Source organism: Musca autumnalis, unplaced genomic scaffold, assembly GCF_047663935.1.
Source record: "Musca autumnalis isolate F117 unplaced genomic scaffold, ASM4766393v1 scaffold_5, whole genome shotgun sequence".
Classification (NCBI taxonomy): domain Eukaryota; kingdom Metazoa; phylum Arthropoda; class Insecta; order Diptera; family Muscidae; genus Musca; species Musca autumnalis.
The window spans coordinates 1,343,381-1,363,774 of record NW_027412088.1 but is presented as its reverse complement, the minus strand read 5'-3'; the positions used below and the strand labels follow the sequence as shown (position 1 = coordinate 1,363,774).

General features: G+C 34.8%; 2 protein-coding genes across 5 annotated transcripts in view; one reads left to right on the top strand and one right to left on the bottom strand.

Annotated features, from left to right (window-relative positions):
• The first annotated feature begins 1,875 nt into the window (after nucleotides 1-1,875).
• Nucleotides 1,876-14,917, top strand: nito (RNA-binding protein spenito). Of its 3 annotated transcripts, XM_073955397.1 has the most exons (4): nucleotides 1,924-2,073; nucleotides 2,247-2,293; nucleotides 2,434-2,881; nucleotides 11,019-14,917. In XM_073955397.1, exons 3-4 carry the CDS (start codon nucleotides 2,436-2,438, stop codon nucleotides 12,865-12,867), a joined length of 2,295 nt encoding a protein of 764 aa, XP_073811498.1. In that variant the 5' UTR covers nucleotides 1,924-2,073; nucleotides 2,247-2,293; nucleotides 2,434-2,435; the 3' UTR covers nucleotides 12,868-14,917. The 3 variants fall into 3 exon arrangements, with proteins under 3 accessions (XP_073811497.1, XP_073811498.1, XP_073811499.1); XM_073955396.1 differs by having other exon boundaries at nucleotides 1,876-2,073; nucleotides 2,247-2,881; XM_073955398.1 differs by lacking the exon at nucleotides 2,247-2,293 and having other exon boundaries at nucleotides 1,942-2,073.
• LOC141386578 (dynein light chain Tctex-type protein 2B) overlaps nucleotides 13,361-20,394 on the bottom strand; it is a 66,596-nt gene continuing 59,562 nt past the window's right edge. For both annotated transcript variants that reach the window (XM_073955399.1, XM_073955400.1), the window contains exon 4: nucleotides 13,361-15,041. In XM_073955399.1, coding sequence (XP_073811500.1) covers nucleotides 14,876-15,041 — 166 coding nt within the window. In that variant the 3' untranslated portion in view covers nucleotides 13,361-14,875. The remainder of the gene's footprint in view (nucleotides 15,042-20,394) is intronic.

Genomic DNA, 20,394 nt, shown 5'->3' with positions numbered 1-20,394 from the left:
CGAGTGTTCCTAAAACTTCAAAATTATATACACAATCTGTGTATGTCTGTGTGCTGTTTGAAAAATATGTCAAACAGTTTTAAAAGCAATTGAAGTCAATAATTTTTAAAATTGTTTTTAGAACATTTGTGTGGAAGATATACTTCAGCTTTGCATTGAAACAATCATTTCATCATATCCACAATTCGATTATGTGGAGAAACTTTGACACTTCATTCATTTTTCGCGTTTTTTATGAAATGCTCTAAAAATGTATTGTAAACAACCCCACTTGTTGCTTTTATGTTTAGTAATTTGGACATTTTAGGAATTCAGGAAAAACCAGGGTTCTATAATTTGTTTTCATCTAGATCTACCTCTTTACTTATGCTTGGTTTGTTTACATTTACGAAATCCACTCGATTTCAAATGTCAATTCCTTTGCGTATACGTCAAATGAAAACTCATCTGAAATCCATAGGATTTCATTTGACGTTTATGCAATGGAATTGACAGTTGAAATCGAGTGGATTTCGTAAATGTAAACAAAGCATAAGTTTACATTTACGAAATCCACTCGATTTCAACTGTCAATTCCATAGCTCAAACGTCAAATGAAATCTCATCTGGATTTCATTTGACGTTTAGCCTATGGATTTGACAGTTTCTCCTATGGACAGGTGCGAATTTCGGCTACGCGAGCAAACTTTTAGTCTGTTCCAGAACTGCAAGAATCTACTAATTTTTACTATTTTTTTCGATAACATAAAGGAAAAAAAGTTATCGTAGTAAAAAATTGTAGGTTCTTGCAGGTTCTGCAACAGAGAATTTTTTTAAATCGTAAATTTTTCCCCAAATAAACAAGGAAATTTTCGGAACTTCGGAGGCCTATATCTCGGTAAGTAAAAAAAGAAAAGCACTATCTGTGGTTTTTCATAATTTTCTGCGGTGGGTCGGTAAAGGAAAAAGTATACCAAAAAATTATTGGTCTGTTCCAGAACTGCAAGAATCTACTAATTTTTACTATTTTTTCCGATAACATAAAAGAAAAATTGTTATCGTAGTAAAAAATAGTAGATTCTTGCAGGTTCTGGAACAGAGCATATGTATGAACGTTTTCACACGATAAGGTTTGCCTGCTCAAAAATGCGTTGTCCGTTTTGATTGTCATTCGTAAATTGTGTCAGTGTTGAAACAAAATGTGGAAGTTGGTGAACGAAAGCGTACATAAAGTACCATACATACAACACTAGCATGTAAGATATTATCTACCTGTTTCATCATATTTTTTACAAATAAAGGTGTTCTTCAAAACATGACTTCTATGTACCTGATAATAACAAATGTATTTCCCTATTTCATAAAAATCTTTCTTGAAAAATTTACGCTGGTAACGCAGGTATCATCTTACCTTCAGGTGGTAAGAATTATTACATTATTTTTTACATGGCATGCGCGCATGAGGCAACAATTTTAACAACGCATACATTTTACCCAATTTTATGGGATTCACAAGAATTACTTTTTTAATTTTCAAATACAATACACACATAAACATTTTTGGTACATTTATGTAAAACCGTACTTCTTTTTGTTAAAAAAGTACGCTTGTATACAATGACTTCAAAAACGCAACACTAGATGTGAAAATTACGAATGAGAGTCAAAACGGAAACCACGTTTTTGAGCAGTCAAACCTTATCGTGTGAAAACGTTCTATCTCTTAATTACGAATGGTGTCGTGAGGGCCAAACCTATAGCTCTGCGTGTTGCGTGTGCGTTTAAAAATACAAAAACAAAGCACACGCAACACGCATAGCTATATGGTTTGGCCCTGAAAACGTACTTCAAACGCTCGTGTGAACATGACATAACCAAACGTCGACTTCGATTTTTAGTCTTTTCAAATCTAATAATCGACTATTCGATAAATCAAAACTCGATTTGCGTATCCCTAATTCTTCTGGTTAATTTTTTCTGTATAATAAGAGTCGGCTTCGTCGCTCAGATTTTTCATTTGCAAATACAGAAAATATTTGATGGTACATTAATTTTTTGGGTGCAGAAGTAACAAAAGTAAATTGCATTGTTAAGGTGAGAATATAGCATTATTTAATAGTTATTCAATATTCTTTGATTTTTCGATTTCTATGTGCTGCTGTGACTACAAATCGCCATTTTGTTTTTGAGATTTCTCACAAGTGCCGAGTTTGAAGTAAAATTTTACTTTTGTACCAAACTAAGACTAAAATTAAGATATTTTACAGGTAAAATACTAAACGGCGGTTAAGTAAAGCTTCGTACTTCACCAAAGGTTCGTACAGCTGCTCATGAGCATAATTCGTGAAGCTGCTGGACTTATCACATCGCTTTAAAAGTACTATACTATGAAACGCAGCGCTTCACGAGATTCTCCATCCAGAACAAGTCATTCATCACGTTCTCGTTCTACAGCTATGGGTCGTGGTACGTATGATAATGGTGGCATGCCCGGTGACTCTCCGGAACGTATGTCCCCCGATCGTTTAAGGCGTCGAGTTGGGCGCTCTCCCAGCCCCCGCTCTCGTTATGTGGGTGGTTCTCCGCATCGTGAGGAGTATATTCGTGGCGCCCCAATTCCATCGTCAGATAGGCCATCGTATAAGGTGCTTTGTGTATCGGCCTTACACTCTAAAGCATCGGATGAGTTCATTAAGGAGACTTTGTATCGTGAATACAAAAAGTTTGGTGATTTTAGCATCCGAATTTCCCATGACTTGGATGAAAGGGTAGCATATGTATGCTTCCGTACAGCTGAAGATGCTAGGGAAGCTAAACATCATAAGCCTCGTATTGTTCTATATGATAAAGTTGCATTAGTAGAGCCGGTCTACGAGTCTTCATCCGGACGTGGTGAACACAGGTGAGAATAAATTTTAGTTACTATTAATAATAGATTTGCATAATAACTTCTCGTTACAAATAGTAAAAGCGGTTTTTATAATATTGTTCCTTTATAAAAACCGGCAATATGGGCATAATACCAGTTTACCAATTAAACTCGGATCGGGATGAAAATTTTTTAAATGTAGGTCTCGTCACCCTGATCACAAATATATATAATGTTGCGGAAGCCCATACTTCCCGAGATACGAACCTCCGAAATTGCCCTTGTTTATAACATGGCCATTTTTGAATGAATAATGATATGGGTCTCATTGTAAAGCTTATAAAGTGCTGTATTTCAATTGTTTTATGCTCTTTGGATATTTCCAGGGTTATGGGTCCTGAAAGCTTCCAAATCGAGCTTTTAAAGCTTTGAAACTTAACGTATGCGATGTAGTAACAACATATCGTATGTAGTATTTTTTAATGAATTAAATTTTATTTGAAATAGAAAATTGTATACGCTCAGGATTGGATTTGTAAGCTGTGTAATATTTTATATGGTCTTATAGGCCTTTTATAACATGAATGGAAATAAATTCCCCGCAAAATGTTCGATGCCAAAGATGCCATTCAATCATGGGTGAAAGTGATCTGGCATGTCATATTTTTAGCATCTTCATCGTTGAATTTTATATGAGCGTGGACCCCAAAAGATGCTATTCATTTTTGGATCCAAAGCATGTCATTTACACTAATGCTTTGACATACCATTTTCACCAATGCTTTGTCATGTCATTTCTACCAATGCTTTGGTATGTCATTTTCACCAACCCTGGGCAATGTCATCATTACAACGAGAGTTTTAATAACATTGGTTGTGATTTCGAGTCTCCGACAACATCTTCTTCTTCTTTATTTGCGTATCCGATATTCGGATGTAAAGCGATCATACAATATTATTGTTTACATATTCAGAAATGTATTTCAAAATATAAATATTATCTAAGTGTATGTAAGCTCTCGATTTTTAGCGGCATATAGTGAGTTGGTTTCATCTCTGTATCCCGTCCAATCTTGAATGTTTTTTAGCCAGTATGTCTCTCTCCTGCCTCTGTTTCGGTTTCCTTCTATTTTGCTTTTTATAATGTTTTGTATAAATTCGTATTTTTCATTTCTCATTAGATGACCTAAGTATGAGATTTTTCGCGATTTAACAGTATGCAGGAGTTAGTTGTCTGTAATGGTTCATTCTTCGAAGAACTTCCTGGTTTGTTATGTGTGCAGTATATGGTATTCTTAAAATTCGTCGATATATCCATATTTCGAAAGCTTCGAGTTTCTTCTCATCTGCACTTTTTATAGTCCAGGTTTCGACGGCATATAGTAGCACTGACCAAATGTAACATTTCAAAAATCTTACCTTTGTTGCTAAGCTTATGTCATGATTTGTTAGCACGGTTTTATATTTGAAAAAGGACAACATCTAGCCTACTGTAAATAATTAATATTATATATTTAGAAATTGTGTATATATAAAAACACAAAATTCATCTCTATTGGATTGATGGAATGGGTTCAAATGCTGATGAAAAGATCGGATCTTTCACGACTTCTTTTGCATGGGTTCAAATGTTGATGAAAAGATCGGATCATTCACGACTTCCTTTGCATTGGTTCAAATGCTAATGAAAAGATCGGATCTTTCACGACTTCGTTTGAATCAATACAAAAGATGCCATGAAATCACGTCATCGCATGGAACCCCTTCCTTCAAATTTTGCTGGGTTAATAAATACATAAATAAATATGCAATATGGATATCATTTTAAATGTTATGGAAAGTAGATTTAAATTGTATGAAAGCATCAAGAAAATTGTGTTTGCGTAGCCAAGATTTGTATCTGTCTGTAGGTGAAAGTATTAATTCTCAGGCTGAAGGCCGTCTACATAAAGAAAGTTTGCTATTTTAAAGAAAATTTTGTTCGCGCAGCCGAGATTTGTATCTGTCCATAGGTAAAAGTGTTAAAAATAATATTATTATTCACCGCTTCAAAAGAAAAAGGGATCAATAAAAATCCGTTGTGAAAAAAATGCCCGTGTAAACTTGACATTCTTAGAAACCCAGAAAAAAACAAAGTGACACAAAGGAACCAATTCCTTTGGTTCGTTGTCCATGAACCCCAACACGATAGAATTTTTGCTTCAGAACTCTTGAATATTTTTCTGGTCAACTTTTGTAGCACAGTGTCAATCTTGAAAAAAGGTCGGAACTGATATATTCAGTTGTATCTGTGCAGGTGTTTAATACGTTTGCGATGTACTAGAGAGTTCTTAATTATTGTCTTGGCTCGAATTTTAGTCTTTGTGTTGGATCGAAAATGTTGATGCTGTGGCTGTTATATGCCAAAATATCCCAAAAAATATAAATAAAAACTACAAGTCAACATCGTTAGTCTCGATTTTCAACGTAGACATATGCTATATTAGACTTTTTTCCTCAGTACAATCCCAGGAATCAGGAACGCACATTAAGGTTTTCAAATCGCCCAGGCCTAGTAGTAGCAAAAGTTAGTATTCAGCATTGAAACCAAAATGTATTAGGGATAAAAAGCACTATAACTTATTGAAAACAAACAATTAGTTTTGTTTGATAATGTGTTATATTTTTATACTTAAGAAAATGTACGGTTCGAAATACAAACAGTAAAAATATCAAATGTATTGCCTTCTAAAATGGATTTTATTTCATCCAGTTTTGTAGGAGGTTTAATATTTCTACAAATTAAATGGACAATTTTCAAATTATTAATATATGGAAGTAAAAGTCTTTTAAGATACGAGTTACCACTCACGATTGGACCCAGGTTATCATTAGAAGACGTCAAAATTGAAAATAGTATAGATGGGGAGCCAGATCAAGAAGAATAATCGCGAGAGATATAAACAATTCATTCAAATTACAGCTAATTGCAAATGTGATAATAAGCAATGAAATCAAATAAAATATCAACCTACATATAAAAAGATTAAAAAAAAGAGATATGACTTAACCAAGATACAACAGAAAAAGGTAATTAGGCACCTCACAGAGGTTATACATATATTATAAATTCAAAAAATACGACAGTTGTATCCAGGTTAAACATATTGAAAGTAAATATATAAGCAAATGTATAACCAACTAATATAAAAAACAATTTTAATTAGTTAGTTACTCCATTATTTGATGTCAGTAAAGAAGAACAGCCACTAACATCTCGTTCGATCTGTTTTCCATCAGGCAACACTATGTACGCTTTGGCTTTATCCCCATTAATGATATTTTGTAATAATGTTCTTTCGACGAAGCTAGCTGCTAGCATCAGAGGAAAAGTGGTCGTTTAAGTAAACCCTTCTCGTGATAACTCCACCTGCACCGGACAAAATATCAGCAATTGTAAGTGATCGACTTTTAAAGTATTGTCGCATTATTTCGTCGCGTAGTTCAGCACAATTTAACTTTACCAAAACATGTTTTTTTGTTGTTAATGTAACAGCTAAACCCACATCACTGCGTTCAAGTTCCACATTGAAAAAGGAAGCAACTGAAATAACAACGGCAACCAGATCATTCAAGCCATCAGGTAGACCAGTAATTAAAATGTCCGCTCGATTTAATCGCCGATGCAAGGCATATTGTTTTCGGCTCTAAGCCCTTTATTCTCCTCTTCCAACGCAGCCACAGATTTTTCGATATTAGTAACTCGTTCATTGCTTCTTAAGATATCAGCCTTTAATTCAGCAAGACAAGATGTCAATAGAAGTTTTAATTGAACTCAGCTCTTCTTGATGGGTGGTAACAAAAGAATCCAGTTTCTTAGTAAGATCTTTAAAATTATAAGCTGTACAGCTTTTCCTGTTATTAAGATTGGTTTCACAATTACCGCAAATAAATGCACAGCTTGGAATAGCCTTCAGCGCAGCCAGATCCTTTTCAGACAAATTGACGCACGATCCATGAAACCAATTTGAACAAACCCTGTATTTAATCGATCCTTTGGAATTAGTAACAGAATTGTTACAGGAAGGACATAGATCTTGTTTCTTTCTGGAAGGCATAATTAATTTGTTTACCAACAACAGCAACTAACAAAATGCAGGAACAATATGCAGCAAAAACAGCAACAAAATCAGCGAGTAATGTACTTCCAGTCAAAGGAGAAACAGCAAGAATAACAAACAATGTCAATTGCGTAATAAGTGTTGGTTTTAAATCGGAAAACACAACAATTAACAAGAAACTTCGACTAATTTCAATTTATTATTTAAAGCAATTTATTCGCGAATGAAGTTAAATGTCAATAAAAGACATATGTTGATAATTGAGTACAAAAAGTTAATTTGCGATCAGCTGCAAACATACACACGTCTACTTAGGCATAGGGTTGCCAATTATAGCTCAATAATCACGAAATTTTGCAAGACGTAAGACTTTAGGTCGAAGTAGATGCTTACAATTTTGGATGATGCTCTGATAATATTTAGCGGGTAAAAGGACCATTACTTTTGTACGAAAAATACATATATTTTATTTCCTGGAGGACATATACCGACAAAGTAGACTACATATGGAAATAGATCTACTGCTTAATATATAATTGGTTTTGTGTAGAGAACGACATTTGCCCATTCCCAGTTTTTGCATTATTGCAAATTACATGGTGCCTTAACGTTTTAATTGTCCAATTGGATTTTTTACATACATTGCAATTCAAAACGACATTGCATTCAAAACGATTTCTTCCCAGCCAGGCAAAATCAAAATATCAACGGTGGCAAAATATTAGAGTCGGGCAATCTCGTTCATTTGAACGATCCGGATCTCTGTCCTCGTTTTAAAACGAATGAGTAACATCATAAAAACCAACGTGTGAAACTAAGTATACGCAGTTTTGTCAAAGAAATTACCGGTGTCCATTGAACGAGATAGTGATCCGGATCGTTCAATTGAACGAGATTGCCCAACTCTACAAAATATCCTTCAGTAAGGTTTGCGAAAATTTATGAGTATTTCAGCCATGTAAAACTTCTCTACAAGTGGTGTCTTAGGACACGCCGTTCGGACTCGGAGATAAGCCGTGTGTCCCATATCATTGAGCGAATATGAATCGGGGTACACTCATTCATTGATATGAGAGAAGTCTCTCTTGTCCCTTCTAGGATGTTTGTGAAACAATTATTATATAAATATTTAAGCTTGCTGTGATACGGTACCAGAATCCACAAAGTTACTTCTTACAATAAGTTTAATTGTTCCATAAAGAAATTTTGATATGTTGAAAGCTAATTCCCAGGAGTACAAGTGTAGGGTATCACATGGTCGGCCCCGTCCGACTATAACCTTTTCTTACTTGTTTCGTTTGAATTGTAATAATCGGGCATGTTCTGGAATTCACCGTGTATCTATTTCACATCACACATGCACTTCATCTGTGAAAGCAATTGATGTTCTGTGTTTCACGAGAAAAGAGCTTTCATATTTCACGAAAGAACTTTGGAAAGCTTTATTACAGCTTTCAAAATTTATCATTAACAAGGAAAAAATATCAGTCTGCATTGGCGCATCAACGAATACACATGCGTGTGTGGGTATGTACGCTTTGTTCGTTTGATTGTTTACGAAACAGCCGTAAACAAAGAAACGAACTTCTACAAGAGCGAGTACATGTTGAATTTGGTACTTTAAGACAAAACACATTTTTAAATCGTATTGTGTTAAGGAAATTAAATATTGTTTTTTAAATGCTAATAGAAAACACATTAGATTTTAGTCCTATGCAGTTTTTTGTAAAAAATTTTAATTAGTTTCTTTAAAAAATATGGATTCACTCAGCTCTCGCCATCAAAATTACAGTGTGAGGAATACACCCCAACTAGGTGTAAAGTGTGTTGCAGAACAGCTTTAGGTGTGTTCTAAATACGTGAGGTGCAGAGGTGAATGCCAGAACATGCCTAATTATCAGTAGACATCGGATTTTTGCATGCTTTGGACAAAACGCACACTATGCTAAAAAATCGAACAAGCACGAATTGCACTGGCAGAGAGACGTGCATCCGAGTGCACTCGTGAAGGAAGAATGCTGCGAAGGCAAAACCAAATGTCCATTTTACAAGCTGCATCGTCGGCGGAATAGCTCCTGTACTGACCAGAAATAGATGACTCCTTGTAATTTTACCAAATATTCATTTTTTATTCATGTAAACCGAAACAAAAACTTAAAACGCGTTTTTCTCGAAATGCCATTTTTGAAGTCGGTGCCAACGATAGCTCGAAAACGGATAGACTGATCTTCGTATATTTTGGTGAGGTTATTAAATACATAAATACCTTGCCTTCAAGCGAGACAGATTTTTTTAAAAAAAAATCGCCGATTTTTGAACAAATATCGGTTAATTTTTTGCGTTAAAATCGAAATTTTGACTTTTACAGGTCACTATTTTTGTTAAAATAGATTTTTGAAAATTCTGACTCGCTTAAAGACAAGATTATTAGGTTCTTAAAACGCGCACCAAAATATATGAAGATCGGCCCATTCGTTTTCGAGCAAGCGTTGGCACCGCAAAACGCTTTTACAAAAAATGGGTTTCGCAGGTAGCCATTTACCACAAGACTTTGCAATATTTTCAACAACAAGAATTCCAAAGGTAGTTTAAGATGTGCTCTTTCATAGAAATAAAAGATTTACCTAAAAATATTGGTAGTGCATGTATTTTGTTGTTGTGGTATTGTAAACAGTTGTAGATCTACAATATTAACAATATTTACAAGATCTACAATGCCACTTTACCACCATGAGTGAATACCTCTACTACTTCTTCTTTGGATTTTTTATTTATAAAGTATTGCTTAAGTGTTATATGTATAAACATTTAGTTATTGATTTTTAGCTTTGTTTAAAGTTTGGTATAATATGCTATGTATTTGACGTTTTTTCATAGAGGATTCTCTAAATATACCTGAAATGCTTACATGGAACAATTTTTCATGGTGGATTCGTTCATCTGCGTCTTGGGAATGATCGAAATGTATAGAGTGGATCGTTCTGATCGGAACCATTAGAGAAAAAATTGTATTTCCCCAATCATAGCAAACTGTGTCTGCAGATTCGGAAGCATAATGGGAGAACTATCGATCAACTGTCATCCGAATAAGTATCGCTAATAATCTTCTTTTCTGGAACCAAAAATGTTCCGATACACCAAAGGTGTCATCCATCGCTTAGTCTAAAGTAGTGAATTGCGTCTATTGGGCCAATTTCTGGGGAATGGGTAATTTTTCAAGAAAATTGTATAGCGGTCTGTCATCAAAGGAGCCTGCCACAAAAAACCTTTACTAGATGCTGAAAATGTGGCATAGGATTACATGTGATTTTTGTACCTAAATTCAAGGTACCTACTTCAATTAACCGCTAGAATCGCTTACTTTTTGTGAATTTTAAAATAATTTTTGATTATTCAATAGAAAACATGTTCCTTTTTTGCATAATGTTGATATTTAAGGAAGAAATATGGTATATTACAGTTTTAGAGTCCGTTGGAGAATGGTGGGGAGGCTTCGCCACTTTTTAGACGCAAATTGGCTCATTTGAATAGGACTCCTTTAAAAGGCTTTAAAAAGATTGTATTAAAACCTCGATGCATATTCACACTATATGCAAAACTAAGTATTTTTAGTAATATTCAGAAAGAGTAGGTCTCTCCTGATTAAGATACCCTTCCAATACTCAACAACGCTTATCTAATTTCTTCAATGTGTTAATTTTTAGAAAGGTAGATTTTACGCAGAGGTCATTCCCATACATTTTAGATAATATTTACCACTAGAGAATATGGTGTTACTGTGAGGATATCCGCATTTCTTTTGAAAAATGCTTTTCGTTTGTGTTTTTGCATATGCCAAAAAATTAAAAATATGACCCCGTTATTGAAATAAGTTTTCTTTGAAACGAATTTTTGTCCAATAAGAACATTTTATATCTTTATTAATAAATAATATTTATTTTAGAAAACTACGAAAACTGCTGCACTACTTTGCTTTTTTCGAGTTTTGTTTTTTCTTCATTCTTGTAGTATATCTATTTTAAAAATACTGCTTAAACATACTATTTGTAATATATATTTCTTCTCCGTAGGCCACGAGGGCGCTCGATGACACCACCGGAATATGATCGCTATCATTATTCACGAGTTCCAGTTCCTCCGCCTGGACCCCCGGAACACCGTCGACCTCCATTAGATCCGTACGACAGATATGGACCACCACATATTTCATCGCATCCACATTCAAGGGAATACCGCCCAATCCATCACGAATATCCAATGCCACCTCGAGGACCACCAATACATCGGGGTCCTCCGCATATTCATGGACCACCACCACATTATGGTGGCCCACCTCGTCACCTAGGTCCAAGGCCTCATGTACCATACGAAAAGCCTGAAAACAAAAAAGACAAATTCCCTAATTATTTACACCATGTCCAGCCAGAAGACGATCCTCTTGCTACCCGGACTCTTTTTGCTGGTAATTTAGAAGTATCAATTTCTGATGAAGAGCTGCGTCGTATTTTCGGTAAATATGGTATTGTGGATGATATTGATATCAAAAGGCCGCCACCGGGTACAGGTAATGCATTTGCTTTCGTCCGCTATCAAAACTTAGATATGGCACACCGGGCTAAATGTGAATTGTCGGGACAATATATAGGCAAGTTTCAATGCAAAATTGGCTATGGCAAAGTTACTCCAGCTACTCGTATATGGGTTGGTGGTTTGGGTGCTTGGACGTCTGTTACACAGCTGGAAAGGGAATTCGATCGTTTCGGAGCTATTAAGAAAATCGAATACCAAAAGGGCGATACATGTGCGTACATTCAGTACGAAACTGTTGAAGCAGCAACTACAGCTGTTAAGGAGATGCGCGGATTTCCTCTCGGCGGTCCCGAAAGAAGACTTAGAACCGATTTCTCGGAGCTACCAGGTGTGACACCTACCGCTGCTCCGTTCAAGCCAAAATATGACGAATCTGCTGTATCAGCTGCAGAATACAGACGGCCGGAATATGATTATCATTATGAAGAACCCCATCATCATCACCATCATCATTATGCCCCTCGAGGGGGATATTCACCATATCCACCGCGTGGATCATATCGTGGACGCGGAGGATACCGCGGACGCGGACGTGGATCGTACCACTATCCAAATGATGTGCATCGTCCAATACACCCTAGTGCTTTGGCACCTACATCAACATCGACCATTCCTCCACCAGGTGGTATCGAGGATGAGTGGCGTCGCCCGCCTGGTGAGCCTGGATTCGAGAGAGCTCGTTCCGGTTCTCGTGAAATTAGAGCCGATCGTTCACGTTCACGTTCCCCTCATAAACGTACACATTCTCCGGGTTCAGATTCGGATTCCTCGCAGCGTCGGAATGGCTCAGCATCCTTGGCAACGGCTCGTGCTCTTTCAGATGTAGCCCGGAAGTGTTCGGTTATTTGGCAAGGTGCTCTTATCTTAAAGAGCTCCCTTTTTCCAGCCAAATTTCATCTTACAGATGGTGACGCCGATATTGTAGAATCGCTAATGCGCGATGAAGAGGGGAAACACAATTTACGAATTACCCAACGCCTGCGTCTCGATCCACCAAAATTGGAGGACGTGCAGAAACGAATAAGCTCATCGTCATCCCATGCCATATTCTTAGGATTAGCTGGCTCTACAAACACAACAAATACCTCGGAAGATAGTTCCGTACAAACTAGACCACTACGTAACTTGGTCTCATACCTTAAACAGAAAGAAGCCGCTGGCGTAATATCATTGCTAAATAAAGAGACGGAAGCGACCGGTGTGTTATACGCATTTCCACCTTGCGACTTTTCAGCAGATCTATTGAAGCGGACATGTTCGTCTGTCAGTGAAGAGTCATTTAAAGAGGACCATCTCGTGGTTGTAGTAGTTAGAGGTGGAACTGCTTAAAAGAAGGACCAACAACCCACTCGCATTCATTGATTTACAGGCGTAGCTATAATATTACAGTTGACAAGTAAACGAAGAACAATTCCCCATTCATATACTTGACAAATTCATTAATTAAGATATATTGAATATAAATAACACATCCTTACACATATGCATACTAAAACCCTATCCTTTCTATCCCAGATAACCAACCTCCATTCTATATCACATATTCACAAATGAGAGCGAGGGGGGCTGATTTTTAAATTTTATGCATCATACACATCTGATTCAATTCTACTCATCTGATTACACAACACCCTATTTCTTAATGTAGCAGACCTACCAACTATCGTTGAACTGTGCCAATCATCATGAATACAATATCTGTAGATCTACTTCTAATGTTATGTATATTAAAATGACTTGAACAAAATTGTGAAAAGTGTGAAATTTGAATTTGAAAGAAAATTGAAATTGTAAACATACAGATCAGCGAAATGAAATGTGAATTTGAAGTTCTTGTTTTTGGCTTATTGATTTTTATACGTCGAATGTATGTATTATTTTACGACGATGTGGCGACAACAAGTTGTGGAATATTATAACGGCTATTATGGTGTTGTCAGTTTACCTAGTGCGACTTCAGTTCTAGTGGGCTATGAGTGGTGGTGTTATCGTAAATTTCAAATATGCCGTATGTCCTTAAGTGAGTTCTTTTCCGAATATATTTTGGTTGTAGAGGGCATAACTCTCTGAATGTGTTTTTTGGTATGTGAATCAATTCCAATGCCAAATGTAACTCCTTAAAATCTTCCACTTGTTGTAATGGTGCTTTCCTTCAGTGAATTTAAATTTAAATTATGTAATTTAAATGGCAATGTGTAGTGTATTTATTGTTCGATTCTTTCAAGACACTTTGTCGTTAATAGACAAATAAAAGTGCTAAATTCCATGTATATTATAAGTATATGACGGAATCATTGATTATGTCCGACTTCAATAAAAGTCGAAGTGAAGTGAAAGTAAATTTGTTGAAAGCAGCTGCTCCATAGTGGTCCGCGAATGAAGAAATACATATGAAGCTGTTTTATATGAATAGATGCCTATTGTTGGTCAAATTTTATCCCAAGTGTTTTGTGTTCAAACGGCGGGTCCCTCTGATAAGAGTGTTTGTGACTTCTATCCTATTCTAAATAAAGTTTTCTGCACATGTTCCTTAAAAGACATTTAGATCTAAATAAGTTGAAGTGGTGCAGCGTTGTTGTGTTACTGCTGCTGCTAGATTGTGGTATTGTAGGATAGTCCTTTCCCAAGAAAATGTTATTCTTGCTGCTACAGATATTCCTCAGTAAATCCTTAGAAAACTTATTGTAGTATTTGTTTAAAAATTATATGAATTTGAAAAGGGTTTTACAAATGCTACATTGTTTTCGAGGAATAATGACCACCTACAATGAAACAAGTGTCGCTTTCGCAATAACCAAAAAGGAAAGAACTTGAATTTACAGTGAATATACATTGGTTGAAATAAACAAGCAACAAATTGCTAACATCAAAGGCACTGTGATGTGTATTTAAAACTTAATATCAGGCCAGTAAAAGTGTATCGATCCAATATTACAACTTAAGACAAATATGCAAAAAATTATATTCTTCTGAGTGAAATACATAGCAAGACATAAATTGAAAACCACATATTTAATATTTTTGAAATCGTGTTGTGATTTTTTCATTTGTGTCGTTTATCCTTTGCTTTTGGGGAAGGCAAAATGGAAAGGCAATAATTGTGTGGTGTTTATTATACTATTGAACAAATATGAGTAAAAAAAATATGAATATGTTTGACATATGTGTACACTAAACAGATTGTCAGTAAAAATACCCAAATGTATATCCAAGATCCAATGCTTTTATTCAATAAAAAGTAATTGATAAATATTACAAACAAATATATGTACATCATTAAATATCGTTTAAATTATATTCACGTCCGATTAATTTATTTCATATCAGTGGTAATGTTTTAATCATAATAAAGGTAATAAAGTGTTGCTACAGCAAAAAATTTAGGTGTTTCTATAACATACGAGAGATATCCATCTTTGTCAGCATCCCACAAGAAATTAACATACGAATAATAACCCTGCATAAGTTTTTCGCCAATGGTTACAATAACAATTAATCGATACCTAAAAATAAAATACAGTTTAATTGTTTGTGCGTAGAACAATGTTATACAGAATACATAATTGTGTATAAATACAGCACAAATGTACCATATGTTTTTGTTCGAAGTAACAGATTAAGGTTGTTTAACTTTCAATGGAATTTACTCTGTAACTTACTTTTCAGAGAGTAATGTTGAATTTTGCGTCGATACCCCAAAATTGCAAATACATTCGAACTTATGGTAAGTACTTCTGATGTCGGCATTTCTTGTATTTGAATTCAAATTTCTAACCAAAAAAGTTGTAACAATTGGTCTGTTCCAGAACTGCCAGAATCTACTGATTCCCCTTGGCGTAGTCGTAATTTACATGTTTTATATGATCAAAAACGAAATACTACGAAAATTGTTGTATTTTATAGCATCTAATGGGTCGATTCCGTATTGCGACACGAGCAGCGTTGCCGACAGTTTTTGGTCGAAAATCGTCAAAAATCGTCATCATTATCCAAAACTACGTTTAGATAAGGTTTAATGCGATTTTTTAGCCGATTGTTTTGTCAATGAGACTGACAACATGAAATGTACAACCCACAGCAATAAATATAACCCAATCTCAATTAAAAGGTTGTCCCTAGTTAGGCAGACTAAAATCAGTTTCTTGAATTGTTTTCAAAGAAACTACATTTTTTTTTAATTTTTTTTGTTTCATCTGAAAGATAACATCTTATACTACTTTCGGTATTTTTGTTGTTGAAAATATTGCAAAGTCTTGTGGTAAATGGCTATCTGCGAAACCCTTTTTTGTAAAAGCGTTTTGCGATGCCAACGATAGCTCGAAAACGGATGGGGCGATCATCATACATGTTTGTAAGCATTTTAAGAACCTATTAATCTTGCCTTAAGCCGAAAAAGAATTTTAAACAAGCTTTTTTTAAACAAATTTAACTGTCAAAATCAAAATTTCGATTTTAACGAACAAATTGACTGTTTTTTGTCAGAAAATCGGGCAAAATTAAAAAAACTGTCTCGCTTAAGGACAAGCCTTTTATGTATTTAATAAGCTCACCAAACCATATGAATATCGGTCAATTCGGTTTCGAGCAATCGTTGGCACCGATTGCAAAAATGACATTTCGAGAAAAACGCGTTTAAAGTATCTATGCTACATACAACACGGTGCTCTTGAAACAATTTTAAATGGAAGGTGCCTACACCTCGGAAGTTTTTGCGGATTCTGAAACTACAATGTTCATAGATGAGAACAATCAAAAAACAAAAAAAATCACCGGAGCGCTTTTTAAATAAATCGCGATTTAAGTTGACATTTTTAGGGGTGGTTTAGGTTTTCGCGATTTTGCTTAGAAACCACATTTCCTATCAAAATGGGACTAAAGCAAATGTTGTAGATATGAAAATTCTCTACAAGATTGACCTTTATGATATTCTCGTCGGTTTTACCGTTTTTGAGATATAGAAGTTCAAATTGGGACAACTCAAATTCAATTCAATTCTGTATCGCCCCCTTATAAAACAATGTCATGACTGCGAATTCCCAACTTAAACTTACAGTATGCAAAGTTCATATTCGTACACCCATAAAAAATGAATAAAATCGTTATTAATTCCATATTTTATGTGCAAATATGAAATAATTGATGGGAATTACCATAACGAAAAAAGATATAAGAATAACAAAACAAATTTTTAATTTATTCCGTCATTTAGGTATAGATGGCGCCTGTGTGGGTGGCAAAGTTCGTATTCGTACACCTATAAGCACTATATTTTTGGAGTTTTTAAGGATTTTCAAAGCAAAATACCGCACATTTTTGTTCTTTTCTTCTTTTGGAATGCCTCTGCTATAGAAATATGTACAAATAACGGTAATTTTATTAAAAATTTTGCATGAATAAAAAGTCGGACGAATATTTGAAATAATTAAGAAAAATGTGCTAGATATGATTAACTATTGCAATTTATTCCCGAACTTTGGACGAAAATAGCTAATAGAAGTCCTTCTGTACCAATATTCGAGGTCTAATATGAAAATAAATGTTGTCAGCGTTTGGAAATGCAAAGAAACGTAATCCGGGCTTAGGTAAAGTAAACACATTTTTGGTTTTTACTTGGTGAAAATCGCAAGTTTCGTTTTATATTTGACATTAAATGTATTGAAGTTTTAGAATACGGTTTCGAACATCATTTTATGTCAAGACATATCGGAAATTACGAGGAATAATAATGTTTTAAGGATGAAAATTTCCCCGAAAATAATGCATTTCTTCAAAAGGTTACCCCACGTTCTTTCCTGGACAATTTACTTCATTCTTCTGACATTTTTGCACTCATTTTGGATCCTTCGATAAAGAAATATAATTTTCAAGAAGTAAAAACCATTATTTTCCCAATTTTGGCAGCCATAACCCTCGTTCATAGTAAGCGTAGAATTTCAGTCGTACGCGGACAGTATGAAAACTTGTACAGTTTCATTTTTCTTCATAATTTCTCACAGTTTTTAACATAAAATGATTTTCGAAACCGTATTCTAAAACTTCAATACATTTAATGTCAAATATAAAACGAAACTTGCAATTTTCACCAAGTGAAAACCAAAAATGTGTTTACTTTACCTAAGCCCGGTTTACGTTTCTTTGCATTTCCAAACGCTGACAACATTTATTTTCATATTAGACCTCGAATATTGTTACAGAAGGACTGCTATTAGCTATTTTCGTCCAAAACTCGAGAATAAATTGCAATAGTCAATCATATCTAGCACTTTTTTCTTAATTATTTCAAATATTCGTCCGACTTTTTATTCATGTAAAATTTTTAATAAAATTACCGTTATTTGTACATATTTATATAGCAGAGGCATTCCAAAAGAAGAAAGGAACAAAAATGTGCGGTATTTTGCTTTGAAAATCCTTAAAAACTCCAAAAATATAGTGCTTATAGGTGTACGAATACGAACTTTGCCAACCACACAGGCGCCATCTATACCTAAATGACGGAATAAATTAAAAATTTGTTTTGTTATTCTTATATCTTTTTTCGTTATGGTAATTCCCATCAATTATTTCATATTTGCACATAAAATATGGAATTAATAACGATTTTATTCATTTTTTATGGGTGTACGAATATGAACTTTGCATACTGTATATATCTAAAAAAATGTTACAACTAAGGATAAGTTACTTAAGCCAGTCTTGTAGAGAATTTTCACAGCTTTAAGATTTTCTCAGGTCACATGTCGATACGACTTACCGTATTCAAGCAAATTCGCGAAACCCTAACAAAAAAAAAACTAAAAATGTAAACTGAGCTTCCTTATCTCAAAAATGGTACAAGCTGGGAACAAATGATAAAGTCAATCCTCTAGAGAATTTTGACAGCTACAACATTTTCTTAAGCTCCAATTCGATTGGACTTGCGGTTTTCAAGCAAAATCGTAAAAATCTAAAAAACACCTAAAAATGTGAATTTTGACCGCGATTTATTTAAAAATCCCTACAGCGATTTTTGCTTATTTTTGGATTTTTCTCATCTATGAACACTGCTGATTCAGAAATCACAAAAACTTTCCCTGTGTAAGCGGTTTTCATCAAAAGTTAGTTAAGGCGCACCCTACATGACATTGTGTTAAAAGGGGGCGATACAGTCAGTGCATTGTCCCAAGTTGAACTTCTATATCTCAAAAATGGTAAAAACTACGAAAATACCATAAAGGTCGATCTTGTAGAGAATTTTCATAGCTACAATATTTGTTTTAGTCGCATTTTGATAGGAAATGCGGTTTCTAAGCAAAATCGCGAAAACCTAAACAACCCCTAAAAATGTCAGCTTAAATCGCGATTTATTTAAAAAGCGCTCCGGTGATTTTTTTTGTTTTTTGATTGTTCTCATCTATGAACATTGTAGTTTCAGAATCCGCAAAAACTTCCGAGGTGTAAGCACCTTCCATTTAAAATTGTTTCAAGAGCACCGTGACAAATGTCAAAAAATTGTTCTCTTCCAATTCTCATATATCAGACAATTTTGCTCCGACCGACTTGAAATTTTTTTGCGGCATACTCTACACTACCTGTACTTCAAAATAAGCCAATAATTTTTATTAAACAGCTTTCGGAAGATGATAGTTTTCCCGTGGTTATCTAGTTAGCAGTAATGCAGCAAGGTAAAACTGGGTACACATTGCCGTTTTGAATGACAGATTAGCTCAAACATCGCTTGCTTGACAGTGTGACCGTCCATGTTTGTCGGTGGTTGATGGGCAGTCGAAAATCGACAAAAACTCTCATTAAAGAGGACATGGGTAGGAAATATTTTAGCTCGAAAATTTGTAGGAAGATTTTAATCCATAACAATCCTACATGAAAATTTTCAGCTGATGTAAATCCAAGATGATTCAAAAACTATGAAAATATTATCTATTCCAGATATCTCGAAATTGTTTAAAAACATTAAAATAGCTCATGAAATCGAGTTTGGAATATTGCTTTCCTTAAAGACTTCGTGAAATTATGGCCAAAATATAGTTATCGTGTTTTATTTCATGCAATTCGGGATTACGTGAAAAATCGTCATTTTGGACCATAAAATCGTCAAATCGTCATTTTTCAAATTTAGGCCAAAAAATCGTCAAATTCGGCAACACTGGACACGAGTCGTGTCGCGTTGTCAATCGTCTGCGAGAAAATTTAGAATTTGTATTACGTAAGGCGATAGAAAATAACTTGTTATCGACGATGTAGCAGAGCGTTTTTATTCAAATAAAATAAATGAGAAAAAATATCAGAACAAGTTGTACACAAAAGTAATAGTTTTCTAAAATGATAAGCTCAGGGGGAACTATTTTTGATGACAGAGAAGAAAATATAGTTAACGTATCAGACGACACATAAGAGATAAATCGAATCCTTTAGAGTTGCCATCAGTATTGTATGTTTGGTTACCAACATTCATCAAAATAATTGTTAATTGTTTAGGTTTAAAAGCCTATTTTCGGCTTCCAAAAGATGCATTAAAAATGACTTTAAAAACCGTAGGTCTACAACCACTCCTTAAAGTGTGTTCTGCTTTACGTTTTTTTTTTTTCTTGCAGAAGGCAGTTTTAAAAGATCCCATGGCAATGACCTTTACCTATTGATTTAAGTGCACCACAATTTAAGTGCTCCGCAACATCCTTCCACACCTCATCAAAACTGGCTTTAGTTTCGCCAAAAATTCTGACGATCTACGTTTGGGTGGGCTTCCATTTTTTCAACCAGCATTTCAAATTGCTGTTTTGTAGTAATTTTTACCATTACCAAGGGGTCGATCATCGATAACAATTATCGTTGAGTGGCGTTGCCAGTTGTCAAAATTGA